The sequence below is a fragment of the Pogona vitticeps genome, chromosome 3 (genome assembly GCF_051106095.1).
Source record: "Pogona vitticeps strain Pit_001003342236 chromosome 3, PviZW2.1, whole genome shotgun sequence".
NCBI classification, from domain to species: domain Eukaryota; kingdom Metazoa; phylum Chordata; class Lepidosauria; order Squamata; family Agamidae; genus Pogona; species Pogona vitticeps.
The window spans coordinates 160,954,490-160,981,730 of NC_135785.1; the positions used below are offsets into that span (position 1 = coordinate 160,954,490).

Sequence of the window (27,241 nt, forward strand, 5' to 3'; positions counted from 1 at the left end):
ACCCCTGAGGTGATAGGCCATTTCTGAAGTCACTCATTCATAGGATTGACATGGGTCAGAGGTGATGTCATGGTACAAAATAAAAAGAGTGATAGGCTAGATTTGCCAAGTTCAGTATACAGTACTGGGCCAAATTTTTATGTACATAACTGACAAAAAGATTAAGAGATGGCGATTCAAACAATTTGACTCACAGGACTTGTACATTCTAGCAACTCTTTTACAACATATTTGACCAGAATCCTATTCATTTATTTGACTACATACAGTGGACCCTCTACTTACAGACGGCTCGACTTACAGACTTTTCGAGTTACAGACTTCTCTGGCTGCAAAATTTAGATTCGACTTGCAGCCGGAGAATCGACTTACAGACCAGAAAAAAACCAAAATGGAACAAAAATAGAATAAAAACTGCCAGTTATGGGATTAATTGGTTTTCAGTGCATTGTAGGTCAATGGAGAGTCGACCTACAGACTTTTCGACTTGCAGCCACCGTTCCAATACGGATTAATTCCGTAAGTAGAGGGTCCACTGTAATGGCAATTGGCAGCCTCCCCTTCATAAATGACTGTGCGATGGGGGAGGGGGCTGCCAAAGAACAAAACCTGTAATGTGATTTCCCTTACACTTGAGAAAATATTGACACAATTTCGATCCTTGTTTTTATTAATCATTTAAATCTATTTACACCACTTTGAAATTTTCATCTGTACATAACATAGACCAATTAAGAATTAATTAACTCCTTGATCAAGGCTAAGTATCTCAACAATGGTACACCTCTATTCACAGATCCCATACAGTATACAGTGGTGCCCCGCATAGCGACATTAATCTGTTCCGGATTAATCGTCGCTATGCAGAAACATCGCTAAACGGAACGGAAAAAGCCATAGGAACACATTAAACTTCGTTTAATGTGTTCCTATGGCTCCCAAACTCACAGTTCAGCGAAGGTCCTCCATAGCGCCGCCATTTTCGTGCCTTTGGTAAGCGAGGGCAGGGTGCGAAAACACTTGGGGCGGCCATTTTGGAACCGCCGATCAGCTGTTTTAAAAAACATTGCAATGCGAAGATCGGTAAGCAAAACGCTTACCGATCATCGCAATGCAATGTTTTGCCTATTCAGAACATCGCAATGCGATCGCATTAGCAATCTAAAAAAATAGATCGCTATGCGGATTCATCGTTAAACAGTGCGCTTGTTAAGCGAGGCACCACTGTATTTAGAAACCACTGAACTTCAAGTCCATTCCTCTGGGGGGGGAAACAAAACTGAAATTGTGTTTTGGGAAACAATGCATTCCATAGTGGATCCTGGAGGGTCCAAATGGTCCCCAGAATCCCTAGGGCTCTCCCATCACAATGCTATAGTAATCACAATGATTTTTTTGTATGTTCTTCAGTAACACAGAACGTTGTTCCTGGTGGATCTAATTGGATTAGATTGTTAATAACTTTGGGCAGGACCTCTCTTTTCTAACTATGTTGCTTTGTTAGGAGGTACTGTATACACTTCAGTAGTGGTGTAATAATTATAAATGGGGAATATAGCAGTTCAGGAGTATGTGGTTAATGATTTATGTTTCTTAGCCTAGAACCAATATACTGAACTATATATATTTCAAACCTTTAAGTTCGTTGTTAAAATTCTTCTTCTTAGGTCTGAAAGACATACCTCGATGTACATTTTGTTTCAGTCAGGCTATCTGGAATATTAAAATAATTTATTTTTCTACTTTCTTGCCACCCCATTTTTTGTCTACATTGGGATTTAATTAGCAAAAACTGCTTAACTTTTTTACAATAACTGTGGCACTTTCTTACTCTTTCCAATTATATTGCTTTGACCATCATTCTATTAGAAGCTGTGACAATGGGAAACCTAACTTTGCTCACTCAAACCAGGAATTTATCTTGGATTCCAATCCACATAAACTCAGTCCAGCAAATTACTAAGAAAATGGCAATGTGTTCATTCAAAGATGCATGTTCTACTAATTACATTAACACTAACTGCCCACTGATTCCATTTCTCATTCTGCTCTGCAGAACTATTTTTTCAGCACAGATGTAAGCCATATATCAGTCAGAACTATTTTTAAAATATAATAATGTACTTTAATCTGATATTACATCAAATTGTCAATGCTGTATCCTTCAGACTGCCATCTTATGTACTGTAATGTATTATAACAGCTATAAAATTAATTGTAAATATGCAATGCCAATTTTCTCTTCTCAGAGAGGCACTACAGGGTTAGCAGAAATAATAATTACTGGGTGCATAAGAGATTGATTGAATTCATGTATCAGGATAAATCATGTGTGGTTTCTTGAAATAGTGATATGTCAGCTTGCCTCTGGTAACAGGCTGCGTTTTGTTAACCAAACACAAATCAAGATCTGAACCCATAGTTTGGTGTTGGCATATATGGACTCTGGCTTGTTTAAATCACAACTTATTGTGATGTTTGAATGCACAGCTAGACCTGGATTGTTTCAGCTGCCCTCTCTGAAGTAACAGCTAATGAAAGTGGTCAGACGGAAATGGGGGGGAACACAGTTAATTTGGTTGTTGCTGAGCAATTTATGAGTTAAGCAACAAACCATGAAAACATGGGTTACACACAAAAGTGTCTACCGTATTCTTGTTGCCTGTAAATCAGTAGATGTAAATAGAGAAAACTAGATACACAGACAATGAGGCTTAAAGGCTACAGATAATATATTCACTGTGACATTAATTATATATTTGTTATACTGAATATGACACCAGCACATTGCAATTAATGTTGATTATTTAGTATTCACAATAAAGTGTATGCTTGCAAGGAATTTTATGATTTGTGAGATTAGAATCCCACATTATCGAAGATACAAATTCTCCGAACCCTTGCCTCTGGTTAACACAATTTTGAAGGGTAACTGAAGTCTAAGATTGTCCTAGTAAATAATACTGTCTTAAGGGGACAGATTGGACTCCTACTCCTCCCTCCCGGTGCAATTGCAAAGAGATACAAAGCTTTTGCCTCTATTTCAGAACAACCACAGTTTATTGTTATGCTGATATCCTAAAATGTGGCAAACCTTAACTGCTGTTTCTTGAAACAAGTCAGTTTGCAATCATGGTTTGAATTTAACTTTCTTCTCCAAACTGCAATTAAGATTAGCAGTATTGCATTGACTTTGGATAACACATCACATCACAATTAATCTAGAAAAAGGGGAAATTGCTGAACTTCTCCTTGCAGTATAGTGGGGGCACAGAAGCACAACATCTCAAAATGTATTTAGTATCATTCTTGTAACATTAAATGATAATACTGTTATTATTGTCAAGCACTCTGAAGTGCAAGACCTGCTTTAAAAGTGATTTCTTCAAAGTTAAGTCCTATTTCACTTTTTATTTTAAATTGTTCATAAATATGTGGAAAGGTATGATCAAGTTTATTTAGACTTCCCAAAAGTGTTTTACAAAGTTTGTCATCAAAGGGTCTAATTATACCTGCCAAAAGAACCCCAGTAATACCAATTCTTTCCATATCTCCGCTGTACCAATACATTTATTTTCACGGCTACATAGTATATGTCCCGGAGAAAGCATTCACATTATTTTTAACAGTGTCAACTCATTTCTTTCTACTTGAACTGTTATAGCAAGCTAACTGCTCTTTAGTTTTGTATTCATTCATTTTCTTTAGTGTTTCTTGGGACAATGAGGCACACCCCCTTGTTGTTGTTTTTTTAAAATTACCAAAGCTGGTATACTGATACAGAAATACAATGGTATGTGGCTTCTTTCCTCCTCCCTGCTTTCTTTCCCTCCTCCCTGCATCTCTCTATCTCTCTCAGTTATTGGCAAGGCTTCTCTTCTCCTCCCCCTTCTCCTTCCCTCCTCCCTGCATATCTTTTCCCTTTTGCATCAGGAGGAGGAAGTGGATTTTGAGACTTGCAAAGAAAAGACAAGAGCAAGGTTAAATAAATGTAACACTCATTTCTTTATAATTCAAAGCAGGAAATCTGAAGCCTTTCTGAGCAATGTATTGATCTTTTGTGTGTGTGTGTGTGTGTGTGTGTGTGTGTGTGTGTGTGTGTGTGTGTGTGTGTGTGTGTGTGTGTGTGTGTGTGTGTGTGTGTGTTGGCAGCAGCACCAGCACCACACCAGTGGATTCCAACATCAATTTGTTGATATACCTTCTAAAAATAACCACAAAAAGGGGTACAAGCGCAGTAGCCATGAAGTGGCTACAGTACCCTGAAACTCAATCCCTTTCCAAAGGAAATAAATTGACAGCAATGTTCACATAGGCTGAAACAATAAGGAATGAAGCAATTCATCAATGATACAAAATAAAACAATCCTCCCAGTGAGGGAGAAATAAACTGCTGGCTGGGAAAATGAGTCTTGGCCGTGCGTCATGTGCTCATAAATTTATGAAATGAACTAAAAAACGGCTATACAGTATCGGTACAACTGGGATCCTTTTGCCAGGTGTGATCAGGCTCAAAGACTCCTGAACAATATCTACAGTCTATTCCTTTTCTCTGCTTCTTGCTCATTAATTAAACTCCACATTTGGTTGTTACCTGTAAACTCTTTAAAGTTTGAATTCTTTAAATTCTTGCAACAGAAGGATGTGAGCAGTAGGGCCCCTCAGAGACCTACACTGGTACCAATGCTTTTTTAACTTGTTTGTGAACAGTTTCAAATTCAAGTTATGAGTTAGTAGTGATGTGAGCAAGTTTGCCAACCAATTTTTTTAAGGCTCGTTAAAATAAATAAAAATTATGAAAAATTTCAAAATAATCTCTCCAAACTACAGAATAGGCCAGAAAATGGCCAATGAGATTCAGATAACCAAGTGGAAAGTGAGATATATCAAGACTTCACATAAGCAGGGCTTAAGATGACAGTAATTGCCCAAGAAATTATCTCAGGGTTGTGGGGGGGGGGGGGAATAGTGTGACAAAAATGTTGACCTGATGAGCAGCTGGTCATTGTGGGCCATAATTTAAAAAGCAATTAAGAACTGAACTAGCAATATCATACTTTCCTTTAAAATATATATGGTGCACTCATACTCAAAATACAGTATACAGTTTTGTTCACTGCATTTAAAATGGATATTGTAGAACTAGCTAAGGTGCAGAAAAAGGCAACCAAAATCAAACAACCTTCGCTCTATAATATAGAGCAATTCCTTTAAGAAGAAATATTAATATCTGGGCTGTTCAACATGATAAAAACAAAAGGTTGAGTCATATTACAGATGGCAAGGGTGTATTAAATTATACATGGTCTGGAGAAGGTGGATAAAGAGAAGCTTTTCTTTTTCCCACACAGTATTAGACCTTGAGGTCATATCCAAAGTTGAAAGATGAGAGAATTAAAGGAAGCACTTCTTTACATAGTGCATGGAAAAGCAGTGGAATTTGATACCTCAAGTAGTGAAGGCTACTTACTTGGATATAATTTAAAATAGATTATATGAACTAATGGAAAGTTGGATTATTAGTGGCTCCTGGTTACGGCAGAGATGCTCACAGAGAGAGAATCCTGGAGATGGTTTGTCTGCATACATTAGTTGCAGGGAATCATAAAACTGGGAGTGGGGGGGAATGGACCTGTTGCTCTTATGTTTTCTTATCAGATTTCCATAGATAAGTAATCACTGTGTGAACAGAATGCTGGACCAGATAGCCTTTGGCCTAATTCAGAAAGTCTTTTCTTATGTTCTGATGCTGATCTTTGGGTTTTAAAAAATAAAGCCTTCTTTTTAAACTCTAATCAATTTTGTTCCTTGAAGATAATTTTGGAAAGACTTATTATGTCCACTGCTGCTGCTGCTGCTGTTGTTATTATTATTATTATTTCTTATGAGATCAATGACAAAAGAGAAACAATTTGCGGCCCTGAACACTAACTACCATTATTCATTCTTATGCATTTACCCACAAATGAATTAAAACTGGAAGATCATCCAAGACTGGTACTTGCCACGCGTACCTCTGAAGGTAAGGCAGGCCTAAGCACCTAATGAAATCATCAGGCAATGTCTTATACTGCATGAATTTTTCAGAAGAGAGATGTGATAAAAATGGTAACAAATTATGAGCACACAAAGAAACAGACTCATGTATTTTGTCGTTCTACCTTTGAGGGTTATTTTGGTGTCCAAAAGGAAGCACATAATTTGAAACTCAATGAAATACTGAAAGTTATTTTTTAAAGCTCTTTACCGAGTACATTTTACAAATCAACTGAAAGTAGAGATGGGGGGGGAACCCCCCAACCAACACATAAGAGAGGCTATATCTTTCTAGCAGTTAATGTTAACAAAGCTAGAATAAAAAAGAGCTTCTCTAGGAATAATGAGAAAAGTGTATCTGAATGGTTGGGAAGCACAAGGTTTTCTCTCTCTTCATTTTAACTTACCCTTGGAAATGTGGTAAATCTGTCTAGTTCTTCCACGAAGCAGAACATCTGCAGACTGATTGCTGACATCACAATTAATAAGCTGGCAGTAAACACAACTAAACTCCCAAGCTTTTTTCCAGGTCCAAAAATCTTATACACAAAGTCTTCCAGGGCAGGAGAAATCTTTATAAGTCGAACTACCCTAAGGACCTACAAAGAGAAAGGAAATTTATTATTGATCTTGCTGTAGGATGCCATATGAGACTAACACATAATGTTTTATTTCAAGTAACCTCCTGGTGTTAAACAGTACATGCTGAATAGGAAACTAATAAACACTCTGGTTCATTGACCTTCTTGATGTTTCCCATCAGTGTTTTCAGTACATTATGATTATACTATATGTGTAAGAGAAAGCATCAGAGGAGCTCAAAAAGAGAATGATATTGAAAATTGGGACAATGTGGTCAAATAAAGATAAAAAGGCTACAACTCTGATGTTGAAAAAGAAAAGCTCCTAAGAACTATATCAACACTTAAGAACTGTATCAACTTAATTTACAATTCCAAGTAGCTTCATATTTACAGCTTATTTTCCTAACTCTCCCACCTCTGCAAAAACATTGATATGACTAAATTAATCTGTCAATATACCTGAACACACACTGGGTGTTCTTTCTGTTATATAAATATAACTATATATAACAATATATACAGTATAACTATATATAACAATACATACAACAATATATATAGTTATATATTGTTATATATATTGTTATATATAACAATTGTTATATATATGGTTTTATATATATTGTCAGCATATCAACTTTGAATATACTTGTTTACATTCAGGTTTTAGTTGCTAACAATGTGACGCTGGCATGACTTCACCAAAATCTGCCTCCCTCTAATGATGTCTTAGGTTAAACATTTTGACAACATTTCAGATATTCAGTGTGCAAGCTCTGGATTAGGGATAAGCAACAATGACCCTCCAGATGATATCAGTCTGCAATTTCCAGCATCCCTCATAATCAGCGTTGCTGGCCAGGGCCAATGTGAATTGTGGCCCAGCACCTACAGGGCCACAACTGCTCATCCCTGTTTTAGAGTGTCATTGCTTGTTTAATTATGGCACACACCACAGTGACACTAAATAATTGTAAGTTGCATCTCTCAGTTCTTGGACTTTATAAATATGGACTGCAGGTGGGTTCCTACCCATAGTATTAATTCATTCATCCCCTACAACAGCCTCTAGGAAAATGCCCAATTCCTATTTGTCTCAGGAAGCAAGAAAAGCTTTACGAGGGCAGTAGTGAAGAATATTAAATGATACCATGGCACAGCAGTGCTAGGTAAAGGTAAAGGTTCCCCTTGACAATTTTTGTCCAGTCGTGTTCCACTCTAGGGGGCAGTGCTCATCCCCGTTTCCAAGCCATAGAGCCAGTGTTTTGTCTGAAGACAATCTTCTGTGGTCACATGGCCAGTGCGACTTAGACACGGAATGCTGTTACCTTCCCACCGAGGTGGTCCCTATTGATCTACTCGCATTTGCACGCTTTCGAACCGCTAGGTTGGCGGGAGCTGGGACAAGCGACGGGCACTCACTCCGTCGTGTGGATTCGATCTTACAACTGCTTGGTCTTCTGACCCTGCAGCACAGGCTTCTGCGGTTTAGCCCGCAGCGCCACCATGTCCCTACAGCAGTGCTAACCCTTCTCTATTTACAATGGTCCAATCCTAACTGAATGTCCCCACACACTTGGCAACAATCTAGTTGTGTTATGAATAACATAACTTTCAATATGCATATGGATACATATAGTTCGATTATCAGGCACTTTTTGTGTGTGCCGTGGCTCTAGGTCAAGGAACGAAAATCACAGTAGATCTGTACTATATAGCATAATATATCTTGCACATCTAAAAAAAAGACACACACAAAAAAACCCCAAGTATCTCACAAACCTCGTGACCACTGAGAGATTATTTCAGGTAGCATTGTTTCATAAGTATACAGAATTTAGATTCTAGGATAAACACCAAAGTAATTTTAAACAATTTTGCAATAGGATACATGGAATTTAGAGTGAAACAGCTTTTAAAATAACAACTCTTCCTTAAATGTTCTTAAAGAAAGTTTATTCCTGTTTCAGTTCGGCTGGGTTTCCATTTAAACTGTGGGCACCCCTCCTAAATTACAGTAATTGGCATTTAAATAGCACATTAATCTTTCCAGGACCTATTTTGCTAGTCTATTTATTTTCATTAAGAGAGAAAAGGGCAGGGCAATCTTTAAAACACAGTGTTTCACCAATCCCTGCATTTATTCATATTAACATTGCTTAAGTAGTTTGAGGTTCACAAAAAGTCCACTGAATTGCATGGAGTTCAAAGAAGCTTGAGCATTTTCAGATCTTTGAGGACTGCCCTACTCGGGCAATTCCTTTCTTATTCTTGTTGCACTGCCACTAGGAGTTCAGTATTTAAACTTTTTGGAAAATATATATTGTTCAAAGCACTGACGTGTATATAAATGGCTCCTTTATTATAGGAGATGATTCAGTGATGTTTGCAACAACAATTATTTTTGTATTGTTCTTTATCATATTTTTATCCTGCCTGTCCTCTAAGAATCTCAGGACAGCACACAGGGACCCTATTTTATTCTCCTAACAACTGTGTTAAGTAGGATGGGTGAGGGAGGGAGGAATAGAGGGAGGTAGAGAGAGAGAGACTGGAAATCATCTAGTGAGCTTCAGGACTGTTCAACAATCCATTCATTGCATTACATAACCTCTTATACTTCAAACTGTACGTCCACCAATACATGAAAGAGGAAGGCCTCAATTCAATGTAGGTAATTAAAATGTATGAGTTGAAAAGAATGATGGTTTATCCAATAGTGGCTAATGCAGGAAAGAATCTTCTTGGAAATAAATGTGTGATTGTGTAGGTGACATGTAGATTATGTTTCCATAATCTTATGGATCTTATAGCAAATCTACAAAAGTAAAACTTTTTTTTCATTCCTGACCACAAGGAACAGCTATGCAGATTATACCTGGCAAAAAAGACATGGTCCACAAACTCTTCAAATGGCTAGATCCAAAAGCAACATACTCTAGTGCCATTTATTTATTTAAAACATTTATAGGTAAAGGTTAAAGGTTCCCCTTGACATTTAGCCCAGTCATGTCTGACTCTAGGGCGCGGTGCTCATCTCCGTTTCCAGGCCATAGAGCCAGCGTTTGTCCAAAGACAGTTTCCGTGGTCACGTGGCCAGTGCGACTAGCCACGGAATGCCATTACCTTCCCACCAAGGTGGTACCTATTTATCTACTCGCATTTTTACATGCTTTCGAACTGCTAGGTTGGCAGGAGCTGGGACAAGCGACGGGAGCTCACTCCATCGTGTGGATTCAATCTTACGACTGCTGGTGTTCTGACCTTATAGCACAGAGGCTTTTGCGGTTTAACCCGCAGCCCCACCACGTCCGAAAACATTAATAGCCTGCGCTATATCACAGGGTCTCAGGTCAAATTACAAAGATGTATAAAACACTTTAAAACAGTTTTTAAAAACAAACAATTTAAAACACAACACTAAAACCTGTGCAGGCCATGATTCCCCCCCCAAAAAAAACCCCTCTAATAAATATTTCTTGATACCAATGTAATCACCAATTGTGCTCCAAGAGGAGGGCATTCTACAGTTCGGGTGCTCTTCCTTGTGTCCACATACTGAACTGCTCTCAATGATGGGAAACAGAGGAGGGCAACCTCAGCAGATCTTAATGATCAGGAAGGTTTATATAGGTAGAAGCACTCCAAATATCCATGTTATGACCCCTGTTCCTTCAGTGTTGGGATGGATTAGTTACAGCAATCCGGGTTTTCAGCCTAATAGCATATTCATTCATTTATCATCCTTCCCATAACTGTGATTTTCCTGAACCTACCAACAGTAGGGTGGGACAGGAGAAGGAGGCTCAGCAGGGTCCGTGTGGCAGTAGTGAAATGCTAAATCTCAAACTAAGGAGAAAACCCATGCTCAGCTGTGAACAATTCAATGGGAGGAATGAGAATATACTTAACACTTCTATTGAATCAATGAGGTATAAAAGTATTGTTCAGTGCAATCCAGGGCATGTTGACTCCGAAGTCAATTTCACTTTATTATCAATGCTTATTCCAAGGTAGCTTTACATAGGATTGTGGTTATGTTCGACTACATTGTGCTGCTTTCAAACACTTTCTTAAAAAGAGCAATGTCAATTTAGAATGTTGGCTTTCTTTCTTTACAGAAAAGCATACAAATTGTGTTAGAGAAATATATATGTTTCCCAGTGCTTCAAGGCAGCCACAGTGGTTAGGAAGAGTGATTGATATATTGAAGAGGGGAAAAGGAAGGCTAATAAATATTGCAGACTCTAATACACAGTGGGGAAGCCCACAAAAATGAAAAACAGGTCTGGCGGATAAATTAGGGTGTGTTTAACATGGGAATTCCTTTCCTATCTACCTCTTTGCTGCTTGGCTGGAGATACTGTAGACCTGTCATTATAAATATTAGAATGTTGGAAGATTTACCTAACCACCAGAAGTACTGAGGTGAACATAATGTTTTGACCCATGCTGATTTAGAGCTATGTTACATTACTCCCTAGGAATTTGATTGCTTGTGGAGATGGTGGATTTCCAACTTGCAGGCTGACACAAATAGTAATGTATTTTTTCAGCCTCCCCTGTCATTTGCTAGTAGGGGACTTGGACTGCAGAAGATGACCTAAATCTTTCAGTATGGCAAGATGCTTTTGCTTGTGAAAGGTGCATACACTAAATGTAATGAAGATGGGGACTATAAAAACAAATTTCATATGTAAGCATTTTAAATATGTGTATATTGTGTGCTACACCCTATGCTATGCTATGCTATGCTGATGTATTTAATCAGTTCTCCTGAGGTAGTTGATGAATGTGTGCTGTTGAACTCAGTAAAACCAGGCTTATGGGGGTTTTCTTTAGCCTTAGGTATGAAACAATGGGAAACATGCTGAACAACTGGCAACATGTCTGAATCCCCTGAGGTGAAATCTGGTACCACAATTTGATTCCAAAACAAGCAAGGACTCCATTTTGGAACAAATGTTTAAAAAGAGAGCTAGGTCTCTATATCAGCCAAGAAGATTTGGGGGATTTTTCTCTGTATGCCCTTGTGTAATGCACAGTCTGCTGAAGAGCTCCACAGGACTCAAAAATCTAGCATGCTTGTGCAATTTTAGTAGTCTAAAAAAAGGTATATAGTTCACATCATTTTTGATTTTGCACTGATGTTTTCTTAGTCATCAGTATATCTTGACACCTAAATATCCAGAAAAGCAACATTAATCAGAAATTCTCTGATGAATTTATTATCTATATTACAAAACCACAAAATAAATGCCATTTTAAGGGCCCTAAAAAGGACAAGACAGACATGTTAATGTATGGGTTAACTTATTTATTTATTTGATTTGATTTGTATCCTGCCCAACTGATCTAATAGACAACTCTGAGCGGATAAAAAGTTAATTAAAAAACACTACCAATCCTAATTCAAATGTATGATGGGAAAGGCATCATAACAGTCTTCCTTTTAAATCAAATATATAATGGTATAATATTTCTTATTACAGTATACAACATACAAGTCAACTTAACTTCAGAATAACATAAAAGCAGTGAAGATCCATGAGCACTGTGAAGATCACATTTAAGAATATAAGATGATATTATTTCTAGTGACACTCAGCCATCTTCTGTCATCCATTATTTTTATGTGTAAGAGAAACCCGTAGTTACTGCTTTACTTTGAAAGGCAAGCCACCAAACATTGGATGTGAACTGAAAGGATGAGCCACTTCTATGACTTCTTTTCATGAAAACCGGCACAAGGAGAAGGCCGGTCACACGTGTCTCTGCAGTACATAGGACAGCAGGGCCCTTTAGGAGTTCTGTCTTGATGGATTTCCAGCTGCATCAATTTACTACAGAGCACAGCAGATTTCAATCTGCAATTAACAGGTAGTCTGCTGCTTTGCATTTTAATAAATAAGAGAATGAGAGTAGTGCCTTAAAATATCTTTCAGCACCGAGAATTCTAAATTATTGAGAAGTGCATACTTTATAATTCAGTTCTTCAAAAATCCTCCAGTTTATGAATGTGGGATACTGTGCTTCTGTACACGAAATTCAAAAATCCAGGAAATCTCCCAATATTGCTGCACAATACAGTTGTGCCTCGCTTAACAATTACCCCGTATAACGACGAATCCGCTTAACGTTGAAGGTTTTGCAATCGCAAAAGTGACTGCAAAACGATGTTTTAATAGGGGTTTTTCGCTTAGTGAAGATCAGTTCCCTGCTTCGGGAACCAATTGTTCGCTTTACGACGATCAAAACAGCTGATCATGGGGTTTTCAAAATAGCTGCTGGCTGCTCAAAATGGCTCCCTGCTGTTTTTAGGAGCCATTTTTTGCTATACAGGCACCCAAAAATGGCCGTCCCTATGGAGGATCTTTGCTGGACGGTGAGTTTTCAACCCATTGGAACGCATTGAGGGGTTTTCAATGCGTTTCTATGGGCTTTTTTATTTCACTTTACGATGTTTTCGCTCTACAGTGATTTCGCTCAAACGAATTAATGTCATTAACCGAGGAACCACTGTATTGTGCCCATGTTGTCAGTAGAAAAAAGGATGACAATTTTTACATAGCAAAGTGTAGAATGAATATTGACAACACCAATGGCAGCAGTCAAGAAGGTATACAGGATACCTTCTTGAGTTCACTACAATTCACAAAGTGACACCACAAAAAAGAAAATCCCAGAAGCTAACTCTTTTTTTCATCAGTTCACCACTTCTTACTCAAACACAAATCAAGTGTCAGGGCTGTTTTTCAACAAGTATGAATGGTAGTGAGCAGAACAGGGTATCTTGTAGACCATCTCGACTGCTGCCATTGGTGTTGTAAACATTCAGTACTTGGGATCAGTGAACTAAAGTGGACGAGAACAGGGTATTTTCAGTAAGTGTTCTAATCTGGAAATGACAAACTCATAAGAAGTGAAATGGCTCTAATACTGAGGCAAGATACAACACATGCAGTTAGGGGCTACAATGTAAAGTCTGCCTGAATAATACTAATAAGACTCTGTGGAAAACCTATGAACATAATCTATGCTCCGATTACCAATGTTAAAGAAGGTCAAATTGAAAGTTTTTATGTGAACATCCATGGGACGTGGTGGCGCTGCGGGCTAAACCGCAGAAGCCTGTGCTGCAGGGTCAGAAGACCAAGCAGTCGTAAGATCGAATCCACACGACGGAGTGAGCTCCCGTCGCTTGTCCCAGCTCCCGCCAACCTAGCGGTTTGAAAGCATGCAAATGCAAGTAGATAAATAGGGACCACCTCGGTGGGAAGGTAACAGCATTCCGTGTCTAAGTCGCACTGGCCATGTGACCACGGAAGATTGTCTTTGGACAAAACGCTGGCTCTATGGCTTGGAAACGGGGATGAGCACCACCCCCTAGAGTCGAACACGACTGGACAAAAATTGTCAAGGGGAACCTTTACCTTTACCTATGTGAACATCCAAGAGGAAATTGATGACATACAAAAAGAAGACATGCTTATAATCATAAGTGACTGGACCTCCAAAGAGGTAATAAAGCAGAATCAAATGTTATTGGAAAATTTGGTCTAGGGCAGTGGTCCCCCAAACTTTTTAGCCCCACGGAGCAGATGGGGAAGGTGGGGCACCCTCTGCATTCATGTGCATGGGCACATGGACAAAGGAGCAGGGTGCTCATGCAGGTGCGCTTGCGCTCGTGTGCATGTGTGAAGGGCTGGGCAGCGCTTGTTTGGGTACGCGTGCACTCATGTGCATGTGCAAAGGGGTGGAGGAGCGCTCATGTGGGCGGGGGCACAAACTGCCTATACGGAGGGGAGTGCATGTGGGGGTGAGGGGAGGTCTGTCTTTGCAGGCTGCGAACCGGGGGTTGGGGGCCTCTGGTCTAGGGGACCAAAATGAAGCAGAATAACTCACAGAGTTCTGCAAAGCCAACAATCTACTTATTGCAAATTCATGCTTCAAACAGATGACTATACACACAGACATCACCAGTTGGTCAATACAGGAATCAAATAGACACTGTAAATGGAAGCAGGAGATGAAGAAGCTGTATTCTGTCTGCCAAAACAAGACCAAGAACGGATTATGCTACTGACCATTCACTGCAGTATAAAGGCTTTTTGAGGGAAGCAGCTCCTGGAAAAATGGAGAAGTCCCCTTTTTGTGGGGAGGGGGCAGGGAAGGCTTCCTTTTGAACAGGAGGACAGGAAACCTAGTCCTTTGGCAAGACTGGGTCAGGGTTCCTTCTCAGCACCATGCATAAACACCAGAGAAACTGCAAGTATTCTGGAAGTTGAGTCATGGCAACTGAACTTCTTTATTATTAGGTTGAATTGTTTCTCTACTCATTCAAGTAGCTTCTGCAATCTGAGGAAAGTTGGCAGAAGATCCCTGATATATCCTCCACATTGGTTTCACTTCCCACTGGTCTGAATAGGCTTGTAAGAAGGACAAAGGACTGGGGCCGAGGGATAGTCTCACTTCTGCAGTCCTTCTACACCCATTGTCATGGGTTGTTCATGGTCATTAACTGTGGTCTTTCTAGTGCGAGTGGTCCTGATCATTTTGGGGACAGATGAAACAGAAGTGAAACCAACGTGGAGGATATATCAGCGGTCTCCAAAGAATCTTCAAAATATATTGCAAGTAAGTGTTGCAAGATACTTCAGGTGAGAAGGGGGAAAGGGAGGGGAGAAGGATTAGAGGATTCTGTGCTGCCCCTGCGTTGGTTTCCCAGTGCTCCACAGAGTCATGGAGCACAGTTTGGGAACTACTGACCAACAGGAAAGCACATTATCTGGCCAATAATAAAGAAAGAGAAAGTGGGAACAGTGTAAGGTAAAGGTAAAGGTTCCCCTTGACAATTTGTCCAGTCGTGTCTGACTCTAGGGGGCGGTGCTCATTTCCGTTTCCAGGCCATAGAGCCAGCGCTTGTCCGAAGACAATCTTCCGTGGTCACACGGCCAGCACGACTGGACACGGAACACCATTACCTTCCCACCAAGGTGGTACCTATTTATCTACTCGCATTTTTCATGCTTTCAAACCACTAGGTTGGCGGGAGCTGGGACAAGCGACGGGGGCTCACTCTGTCACGTGGATTCGATCTTACGACTGCAGGTCTTCTGACCTTGCTTCACAGAGGCTTCAGCAGTTTAACCCACAGCGCCACCACGTCCCTGGGTACACTGGAACAATGTACTGAAGACCTATACAGAAGAGATAATGGATTCTTCTTCCTTTGAAGAAGAATCCTATGATAAAGAATTAGAAAATGAATTGAAAGCTGCTCTGAAAGCACTATCATCCTCATCATCTGCCAAGGCCTAAAGGTGACTTTATGGCATGTAACAACAAAAAAATTTCATAATTTCTGTGTGACTCCAAAACATATTCTCCTCCCGTATCCTGAAGTGGAAATTTGCAAATTTCTCACCTGGAAGTATGTAAATTGTGAGTGGTAGAGGTCTGGATAAATATGAAGAGTAGTTCCAACAACAAGCAGCAATTCAAATTTGTGAAGAGATGAACTGATGTATCCTGTAAACCCCAGGCACCAGATTTTTAGGAGAGCTTCCAGATCAAACAGGACAGTAAATGCCACCTGAAGGGAAATATAAGAAAAATAGGTCCTGGAGTAAGATCTAAAACTGCTTCACACAATTACTTCGCTTCTGTATTTATTATGTACAGTATATGACATGAACTCGTCTGAATGCTGCTATGAAAACTGGTCTAATTCAAGCCCTAGGACTACAAAATGGAAGGAGAGAATGTTATGTCCTTTGTTTATGAGTAGGTGTCCTTTGGTCTGCCAGCAAGGACCCATTTCCTAGCCAGAGAATGAGGACCTGTATGTAATTTTCTCACTTAATTCCTGGCAGAAAGAAGACTCATCTCCAACCACCAGCTGTCCTGGGACTTCAGAGGAGAAAAGGGACACTTTACAAGGGCTTTATATGGACACTGTGCATTTTGGGTAGGAAAAGGTGACTATACTACTTGAATTATGGGCCACCTATGTGCCCCTATCACCAGCCTGAGGAACGCGGGTTGCTTAGACAAGTGCAACAATTCTGTACAGAAGTACAGTCTGGACCCATAGATCCTTGTTTACAGCACAATACTGTGCTCTGTCCAGAGTCTGAAAACAACACAATAATTTTAACCCACTAACATATTATGTGTTAACATTTTGGTCAAATAGGACAAAGTATTACTGAGAAATATAGGCCACAATCCTGGGGATGTTCATGTGAGATTTAAGTACACTGCCACAGCTAAATTGTGATTAATAGATGAGATAACAGGGAATGTCTTTGTCACATACCAGGTCACAGAGGAGTGGTTGCATAATCTCATCAATTAGCCTTAATTAGCCACAGGAAGCAAAGCAAATCTTACACAAACACAAATAGTATTCTGACCACCCTGTTTTAAAAGCAACTTTAACATTTTTTTAAAAAGGAATTATTGTTTTATATTGTCATGCCTTCTCAGGAGGACATATATGTATCCATCCTCCTTCACCTGAAAGGGGAAGTACCTGTAACAAAAGACTGCATCTATAAACAGTGTCTTCCATATTGTGACTGCTGGTTATTTGGGACAAGAACCCGCAGAAGACACAGACAACACAATCAATGGCTGACATTCTTGGAGGTATAGTAAAACAAAGATTGAAATCCAGTAGTAACTACAGTAGGTTTATCAAATCAGTGGGGATTTGGTGAAGCAACTCCTATGTAAGTTCCATTGGTTCAATGAGCCTAGTCCAGTTGTGATTTTCAGCTAATATCTGACCAAATGCAAGGACAACTACTCTGTAGAACTAATAAATCTATGACTGCTTTTATAGATGTTTGTTTAGCACAACAGTAGAGAAGCTACTGTATGCAATGGCCAAGATTTTGTTACTCAGCACAGTAAATTCAACTAGAGCAGGCCCACTAAATAAATGGAGACTTTAATGAATCAATCCCTCTGTATGTTCCATTGATACAAAGAGGCTTGTCTTACCTGTGACATATTATGATAAAGTAAATTGCAGTTAGTGTAGTCACATTTGAAACAATAAAACTTATAGCGGAGATGGCTCACTAAATTTCAATTGATTCAATGGGCTTACTCTAGGGCAATTTACTATACTGAGCAACAGCATGTTGGCCTATGAATGACTACTGAGAAAAAAACTATTTCTTTCCTGCTGTACAGCTATTTTGAGTCCTGACAAACAAAGTCCTATCACACATAGTATCTCAATAGGACAGTAGCAGGACTTACAACTATTGGAGTCTGCCACAGACAATGTAGTTTGAAAAATGCTCTTAGAAATCAGGTTTTGAAGCAAAACCATCCTTTTAAGGCTGGTTCACTTTTGAAGGTAAAAGATTAAGCTTGGATAATTTGCTTGACTTGTCCTGTAAAGACAATTGTCATTTTAGAACAGCACTAAATATGGTTTCTGCAGCAAAATTATTGCCTGCAACAAAATAAATGAATGTTTATTGTATTTAAACCCTCTATGAAGTCAAAATAAAGATTATTGAATTTGCAATGCATGAAATACACAGAGAAACAATACTAGGTTAAGGAGTAATGCTGACAGGAGATACCAAGAGAGCTTTCCTTAGGAGAGGGCCATAGAAATCATACTATATTAATCTTCCACCATTCAAAGACTCTTTTTGTCAAAAGGCTGCTTTGGTTTCAAACCCAAATTTCTAAAAACATTTGCAAATATTGATTATGCTTTCAACAAATGTTTTCCCCCATTGTATAGCAAGAAATATTAATGTGACGGAAAGTTGGTCTGAACCTGAGTCTCTTTTGCACTACAGATAGCTTGCTACTGGTTACTCATGTATGTATATGAGAAACACTGAAGTACAACTCATATGCCAATTGTGTGTCTGCTCAATACACGGAATGCTCACACTTTACACAGGGCAACCAGCTGGAGTGACATCCTTGTTTTCTCTTCCACACATATATATAACCCACAGAAATCTTGCCTATATAGCTTAATGACGGAATATTTCAGGGAAAGCAGAAAAGAAATAAATACATCATTATTCATTCACAAACTTCCAAGTGTACTATATTAGATCACATATTCTTGGGCAAACTGAAACCCTGCAGCTTTTTTATAAGCTAGGAAAATAATCAGTATAGCCGAGGTGAACAAAATCTGGCCCTCCAAAATTTTGGGAAAGCAATTCTCATAAACTCTAGCTCACATAGCTACACAGGGAGAGATGATGGAGTTGCTGTGTACACAGTCTGGAAACTCAGACTTTTCCCATGCTTGCACTACATTTTATTACAGTGTGTACACAGAGGTTTCAATATTACTTTTTAGAAGTAATTGTTCATGTTACTTGTTGCAATATGAGAAAAAGATGATTTGTAGCATTACTTGTTGCTCTTTACTCCAATGTAACATGTCATGTTACTACTCAATAGTAGGTGTCACGTTCCCAGGGGTTACAACAGCAGAGTCCGATAAGCCAGTCCTATGTCAGCAATTCAGGGAATGCAGAGCCAATATCCAAATATCAAAGCAAACTCACACAAGGTAGTCCAGGGTCAGAGTCCAAAGCCAAAATGCACAACGTAGTCCAGGGTCAGAGTCCAAAGTCAAGGGTCCGGAGAACAAGGTTCAAGGTTGTCAGGAGCATGGACGCAAGCCAGAGGTTTGACTTGTTGCTTCCACAGATTTTCAGCCGTCTGAGAGCTGTTTATATAGTAAAACAGCCCCTTGAACTGCTGGAAGCCTTTTCATCCTGTCAGAACTCAGGGCTAGTTGATCGGATGTTTCTGCGGGCAGCCTTCAAGCGATCCTCTGACCTTTTTGTCATAAGTCTTCCCCAAAGCCTGGCCTTCAGCCTGTCTACTGGAGGGAGGAGAATCTGGAGGCGATTCAGGTGTTTGTATTTCTAATTGCTCAGCATTTTCCTCAGCTACAGTTAATCCTTCAGGTTCCAGATCTTCAGCTGCACTCATGACAGTAGGTTACATTGCTTTTAAATAGTGATGACATCACTTCTACCCTACGTTTACAAGTAATATTGCTACTTATCATTCCTTGTATATATGTACATACTGTAAAAGCCATTTCCTAGCATTCAATCCCACTTATGCACAACCAAGAAAGACATTATAGAACAGAGCTGTGCAAACAGGGATTACGCTTGATTCTTGATGTTTGGAGTATACAGATAACAAGGCATAGCTTTAAGCTTCCCAATAGCTCCTAATTAATCCACTTGTTTTCTTCTCTGTGTTTACTGATTTCTACTCCCTCCTTTTAAAAAGTTAGTTACACAGTTTGAAGCACTACAGAGTGGAGGCAGAACCTTTTTTCCACTCAGCACCAGAATCTCCGTGCATACATTCTTTCCAGTCATCATAATCATTATCATCATCTTGTACCTTGTCCTTCCTAAAAACCATTCAGGGCAGCAACAAACTTTTGGCAGACAATGACATAAATTAATGTGAACTGTTTTATTCTCTGAAAAGGAGATTATGTCATATGTGTAACAGATATCTAGATTATGCATCTAAGCTGTGAGACTTCCAAAATGTCTATTTTGCATTACTACTGGTTGCAGTGATACTAATGTTATATAAGTGGTACTGACAGAGGTCACAGTTCAGGGCCAACAAACATTATTTTGAATATTTTCCTGCACAAGTGTGATTGCCAAAACGGACATTGACTCTGTGATGAAATCTTTAAGGATTTTTCCTTTTCAGTTTTGTAAAAGAATGGATAGATCTCCAGTCCACACACCATCACTACCTGTGCTGCATCGCTGTTATGAAAAATGTTGGGGGACAGGCCTGTTTATTGGACCCTTCTCCTTCAGCTCATTATTGCTGACATTTTGGTTGATTAAATAGTCTTTTAGAAAAGTGTATGAAGCTTGCCAGCTGTCAGCAGAAAAATCTGAACAGATCAATAAAGAATTCTTACAGTGAATGTATGAATAATAATAACGATAACAACAACAAATGATAGATTTTTATAACTGTTTGGCTTTGCCTGGCTCCTTTATCATTTTTCCAACTGAAAACATCTTTGGCAATTTTAGGGCACTCACCTCTGCAAGGTAAAACTCATCATACTGGCTCTTAAAAGTCTCTCCCTTGTAATAATTGCTAGCAGCAACAATGACATCAACAGCCACCATGCTCAAGATAAACATGTGGAAAATTGAGGACCTCATCATTCTCTGCAGAAGAAAAAAAGAGACACATATAAAGAGTCTTCATTGGAAATAGTGATTTTTAATTATGTTAAAAAATAATACCACAATCATTCTGATAGCTCTTTCAGCCAGAATCACAGTGTGACAAACCCAGACCTACTGGGATCTGCCACACTTTAACTAAGCTGCCACCAACCATTCCCTTTAAGAAGTCACACAGACCAGGGATGGATTTTCAACAAATAAAAGAATAAGGTTTATTTAAAACACACACAGGGAAAATAAAATGATCAGGTGAATAAGATATAGTAACGTGGCTTAGTCTCATTCATACATGCATACAGTTTGGTTCACACAGAACCCTTAACTTGAAGCACAGACCCTGAACCTATCAGTTCTGGCTAACCATTCAGACACCTGAACCTATCAGGTTGGTACTCTGACACACAGTAGTACCCTGTCTGACACACAAACTCCCACACCAGCTTCTTCTTCCCAGCTGCTGCTTCGTCACATCCCAGCGTCTCCACACACGCATCACATATATATACAGTACAGCCCCTCCTCCTGATGTCCCGCCTTCCACTCCCCATAGGATGGAACTTTCCCTCCAAACCCATGACAGACAGGTAACATCAGTGCTGTATGTAACACCTCCCCTCTTTATAAGTTGTTTTGTAGGGGGAAAGCTAAGGTGCTTTTTCCCAAAAAACAACCTGGATAAAATACACAAAACAGTTATACATACAATACCATACTTACTTATACTTACATTCTAAGTTAACCATATCAATTAGGCATTTAAACATTTACCATATACATTACATCCATTTACCTTTATTCATACAAACTAAGTTCAAAAAACAGGTACATTTAACTTTTTGTCACCAACATATATACATAGTCCATGTTTCTTTCGCCGTCTTCATTCTTCAGGTCTTCTTGACAAGGCGTCAGCAACACAGTTCACTGACCCTCTGACCACCTTCACTTCAAAGTCATAGTCCTGTAGATTTAAAGCCCACCTCATAAGTTTGCTATTGTGGGTTTTCATTGTCTTTAACCATTGCAATGGTGAATGGTCAGTGCACAGAATAAAATGTCTTCCCCAGATGTAAGGCTTGGCCTTCTGGATCGCGTAGACTATTGCCAAACACTCCTTCTCCACGGTTGCCAAATGTCTCTCACCTTTTTGAAGTTTCCTACTCAGGTAGGACACTGGATGCTGGTCACCATTCTCATCCTCCTGGCACAGAACTGCTCCTACCCCGCTGTTAGACGCATCGGTGTAGATGATGAACTCCCGGTCGAAGTCTGGAGCACGCAGCACTGGATAGTTGATTAGCGCCTGCTTCAATCTCTGGAACGCCTCCTCACAGTCGCTGGTCCACGGGATGCGGTCATCAGCCTTCTTCCTCGTCAGATCGGTCAGCGGAGCCGCAATCTCGCTAAACCTCGGGATGAACTTTCTGTAGTAGCCCACCAACCCAAGAAATGATTTGACTTTTTTCTTGGTGTTGGGTCTGGGCCAATCACGAACTGCTTCTATTTTGGCCTCTAGGGGTTTTATCACTCCTCCCCCTACCATGTGACCCAAATATTTTGTTTCTGGGATACCCAGCTGACACTTGCCCTCTTTGCAGGGCCTAGGCCAAAGCACCTCCTCCCCTGGGTTAAAGTGCCTCTCCCTGCCTTCCTGGTCATCCCAAGCTTTCTTTCTGACCTTTTGAGCTTGCAGGGTCCCTGCTGCTAGCTCTAGGTTTCTCTTTAGGTCCTTCCTCAAGGAGTCTCTATCTGTCACAACGTCTTGTGGGTCATCCTGGGTGATCTGCTCCCAATTTTGTTTGATCAAATCAAGGGGCCCTTTCACCCTTCTCCCAAATAAAAGTTCAAATGGACTGAACCCGGTACTGGCTTGTGGCACTGATCGATAAGCAAACAAAAGGGATTGCAGCTTCTGGTCCCAATTGTTTGGATTCTCTGCCAAGTAAGCCCTAATCATGCGCATTAGAGTCCCATTGAACTTCTCAGTTAACCCATTACTTTCAGGATGATAGGCAGTGGTTTCCTTGTGCTTAATTCCACAGATTTGCCATAAGCGTTTCATGAGCTTTGATGTGAACGATGCGCCCAAATCTGTGATTATTTCTGAGGCAAATCCCATCCTGGACATATACCCCACCAAGGCATCTGCCACTATGTTAGTTTCAATGTTAGTCAAGGGTATGGCTTCAGGGTACCTCGTGGCATGGTCCACAATGGTGAGAATGAACCTGTTCCCCCTCTTTGTGGCCTTGGGCAAAGGTCCCACAATATCCACCCCTATGCATTTGAACGGAGTGTCAATCACAGGCAAAGGGCACAACTTTGCTTTGGTCCTGTCGCGGCTATTCCCCTGCCTTTGACACACATCACATTGTTTACAGAACTCCCTGATCTGCTTCCCTATGTCAGGCCAGTAAAAATTCTGTGTGATTCTCTGCTGTGTTTTGTTCACCCCTAAGTGTGCAGCAAACATGTCAGAGTGCCCCCTTTGTAAGATCATGGGGCGATACTTTTCAGGTACCACTAGCTGACTTCTGATCCCATCTCCCCCTTTTGAGATATTCCTCAGGGTCTCTCTATACAAAATCCCCTTCTTCTCCAGAAATCTCACTGGGGTTTCAGGTGTTAGCTGGGCGTCAGTCACCTGTTCAAAACACTTTTGGAGAGTGGCGTCTGCCTTTTGCTCCTGTCCAAATCTGCTGTCTGTGGTTAAGGTTTCCACCACAGCTTCTGAACTTCCCCCACCTGCTTCCGTCTCTGGCTCATCATTACCCCCCTGAACTGTCCCCGTGGTGGCTTGTGAACGTGTAATCACTAGCACCCGTTTCACATGTTCAGCCAGGTCATTTCCCACGAGCACGGCTGCTGGCAGAGTCGATGAAATTGCTAGCCGCCAAACTCCCCTCCAGCCTTGAAAGTTGACAGGTACCTCCGCTATTGGCAGTGAGATCACCTGCCCCTCAATCCCTGCCACCTTCATGCTCTCATTTGGGATTAGATATTCCCTAGGAATAATATCTGGATGGCACAGGGTCACCTGAGAACAAGTGTCCCGCAGCCCCCGATACTGACGGTCAAGTATTCCTACGTCCACCCCTGCTGTCTCAAACAACTGAGAATCCGTTCTCACCAGTAGGCAGCGCCTGACTTCTACAAGAGGACCATTTTCCTCAGCCTGATCAGCAGATGTAGCTGTTCCAGATTGAGTCGCCATGGCAACAGGCTCCCTCAGTGGCAATGAGCCTTGCTCTTTCTGGACACAGAACACAGCTTTTGGCTTGGTTCCACTCGAATCCTGAGGCACAATTCCTTTTAGCTGCTTTAATTTCTCACACTCTGAGATTAGATGGCCCTTTCCCTGACAGAAATAACATTTTCTGGTGTATTTTGAGTCTTTCTCATCTTGTTTTGGTTTTCCCTCCAAAATCTGAGGTCTTAGTTTCATGTCTGAGGGCTTCCCTTCACCATGGGCCCCTCCCCCTTGCTGGCTTTTCCCTGGTCCCTGAGAGTACTTGCTGTAGGTTTCTTTGGATTTTCCTACAGATTTCTCCTCACCTAAGGGCTTTCTTATCTGGTAAATAAAATCTGCGATCTCGGCTGCTTCTGCCACAGATTTCGGTTTCCTTTCCCTCACCTGGAATTTCAGTTCCCCATGCAGGACTGAATAGAACTGTCCCAGCGCTATCAAGTCTTTGAGCTGCTGAAAGGTCTCTGTCCCCTCCTGAGATAGTCATTTCTCTAGCAGCCTCACCAATTGAGCCCCCACTTGGGTAAAAGTCTGCTCTGGTTTCTTTGTGAGGGACCTGAATCTTTGCCTCAGCTGTTCCGCATTTATCCCATGTCTTGCAAACACCAGTTTTTTAAACTCTGCAAAATCTCTCATCAGTTCCTGTGGCATCTCTGAATAAACCTCAGCCAGGCTACCACTGATTAAAGATCGCATGATGGTCATCTTCTCAGTTTCCCTCACTGAGAAGTCCACAAACACTCTTTCCACTAAGGAAAAGAACACCTCAGGACAATCTCCCTTGTGGTACACAGGGAATTTCTTCAGGTCAGCTTTAGACAATTGGCCTCCCTCAGAATCCCTATTGTTATTATTGTTCTGATTCATCAGTTCCAATTTTCTTAATTCAAACGCCATTTTCTCTCTCTCCAATCTTTCTTCTCTTTCCATTTTCTCTCTCTCTATTCTTTCTTCTCTTTCCATTTTCTCTATTTCAAACTGCCTTCTTTCTCTCTCTAATCTTTCTTCTCTTTCCCTTTCCTCCATTTCAAATTGCCTCATCCTCAGTTCATGCTGTTGGGCTATGAGCAATTTTCTAAGTTCTGGGTTCTGTTCTCCCGTGCTGTCACCCTGCACTGAGCCAAATTCATCCTCAGAACCTTGGTCAACCTGGGGGTCTTTCACTTCACCCATTTCTGCCATTTGGCTTCGAGTCAAGGGCATAATCCCCCCTCCGAACAGGCTGCTTTAAAAAGTCAAGCCTCAAAATAAAACGACCACTTTTTTTTTTCTTTTGCCTCAGAACCAGCTTTCTCTATAGATTGCTGCTGTCCTTCAGCACTACTTGCAACAGTTGCGAGCTAGAGTCTACCCCCCTCTGCTGGGCCTCTCAGCAGGCAGGCTAAATCACTGTTACTATACAGTTTTGCCTCAGCTTTTCCCCGCCAAAACAGGCTGCCTCAGAGCACCCTAATCTAGTCTCCCCAGTTGGCACGTTCTTCCACTAGCGCACCTCCCCGTGAGGTACACCTAGAAGATTACCTACGTGCCTCAGATTGTCCCTGACTAGACCCCCCTTGCTCTGGGCACACGTGCCAAGGCTTTGCTGGACCACTGGACAACTGGACCAGTCGTATCCCACACGCTGGACACCAATCAATGTGACAAACCCAGACCTACTGGGATCTGCCACACTTTAACTAAGCTGCCACCAACCATTCCCTTTAAGAAGTCACACAGACCAGGGATGGATTTTCAACAAATAAAAGAATAAGGTTTATTTAAAACACACACAGGGAAAATAAAATGATCAGGTGAATAAGATATAGTAACGTGGCTTAGTCTCATTCATACATGCATACAGTTTGGTTCACACAGAACCCTTAACTTGAAGCACAGACCCTGAACCTATCAGTTCTGGCTAACCATTCAGACACCTGAACCTATCAGGTTGGTACTCTGACACACAGTAGTACCCTGTCTGACACACAAACTCCCACACCAGCTTCTTCTTCCCAGCTGCTGCTTCGTCACATCCCAGCGTCTCCACACACGCATCACATATATATACAGTACAGCCCCTCCTCCTGATGTCCCGCCTTCCACTCCCCATAGGATGGAACTTTCCCTCCAAACCCATGACAGACAGGTAACATCAGTGCTGTATGTAACACACAGCACCTAGGAACTATGTTCTGTTTTGCTTTATAATGAAGGAGGAGTGACATTACAGCTCAGTAAACACTTTGGACACACTCAGATTTGGCTGCCTGCATCTCCAGTTAAAAGAACTACATAGCAGACAGATGGTTAGTAATGCCAAGTTTTGCCTGCGTGTTTGAGGGATACAGGGGGGAAAGTGCTTTGAAAATTAAACTACTTTTAGAACAATGACTTGATCTATGCTGTTTTCAAAACAATCCGCCATTTTTCAAAAAATTAGCCAGCTCTGGTAGAGCAAGGTCAACAAATTATAAACCATCTTGGCAGCTGAATGAATATTTTTGTTAGAATTTGCAAACATAGAGATAAGATTATCATAAATAACAGGTGAATGAATGGAAAAGAAAATTTGTATAACCTTATAGTGCCATCTTTTGCAAAATATAAATTCATGAAACATAAATATTAAGATTCTACATATTTCTGGGCCAACAGTGATGACAGGTAGAAAAGTCAAAGCTGGAAAAAGATAGCCGTAACAAAAATGTCAGTAAACATTTAATTCCTAGACCAGTAATTATGATGTATGCAGAGTATATGAGAGATTACATTACAGTAGTGTATCAAGCAGTTTCCTAATATTGGAAGACCTGGGCGAGCAGATAAGAAATTGTTTATGGTAAAAAAGAAAAGAAAACAATTGTTAAGAATCACATGTGTTTCTAGGACACAAAAGAAACATGACATTCAATATATCATAACCCTATGCCACTATGGACAACAGTCATTAAAGAACAGCAGTTCACATGGACTTTAATTGGTATGACTGGATGTGCAATGTAGAAAATGTATTATTTTTCTCTGTGTGTTCTTAACATGCCTAGAAGCTAAGAAAGTTATTTTCTTTAATGTATTTTTACTCTTAAGAACTTTGATGTTTTGAGGAAATGCTTTCCACTTTGTATCTTCTTATTTTAACA

General features: G+C 40.4%; 1 protein-coding gene across 3 annotated transcripts in view; it reads right to left on the minus strand.

Moving 5' to 3' along the window:
• The window catches only part of NALCN (sodium leak channel, non-selective), a 276,634-nt gene that overhangs the window by 98,632 nt on the left and 150,761 nt on the right, over positions 1 to 27,241 (minus strand). For all 3 annotated transcript variants that reach the window (XM_072994642.2, XM_072994641.2, XM_072994639.2), the window contains 3 exons: positions 20,720 to 20,851; positions 16,048 to 16,215; positions 6,444 to 6,635 (listed from right to left, as the gene is read on the minus strand). In XM_072994642.2, the coding sequence (XP_072850743.2) occupies positions 6,444 to 6,635; positions 16,048 to 16,215; positions 20,720 to 20,851 (492 nt within the window). The remainder of the gene's footprint in view (positions 1 to 6,443; positions 6,636 to 16,047; positions 16,216 to 20,719; positions 20,852 to 27,241) is intronic.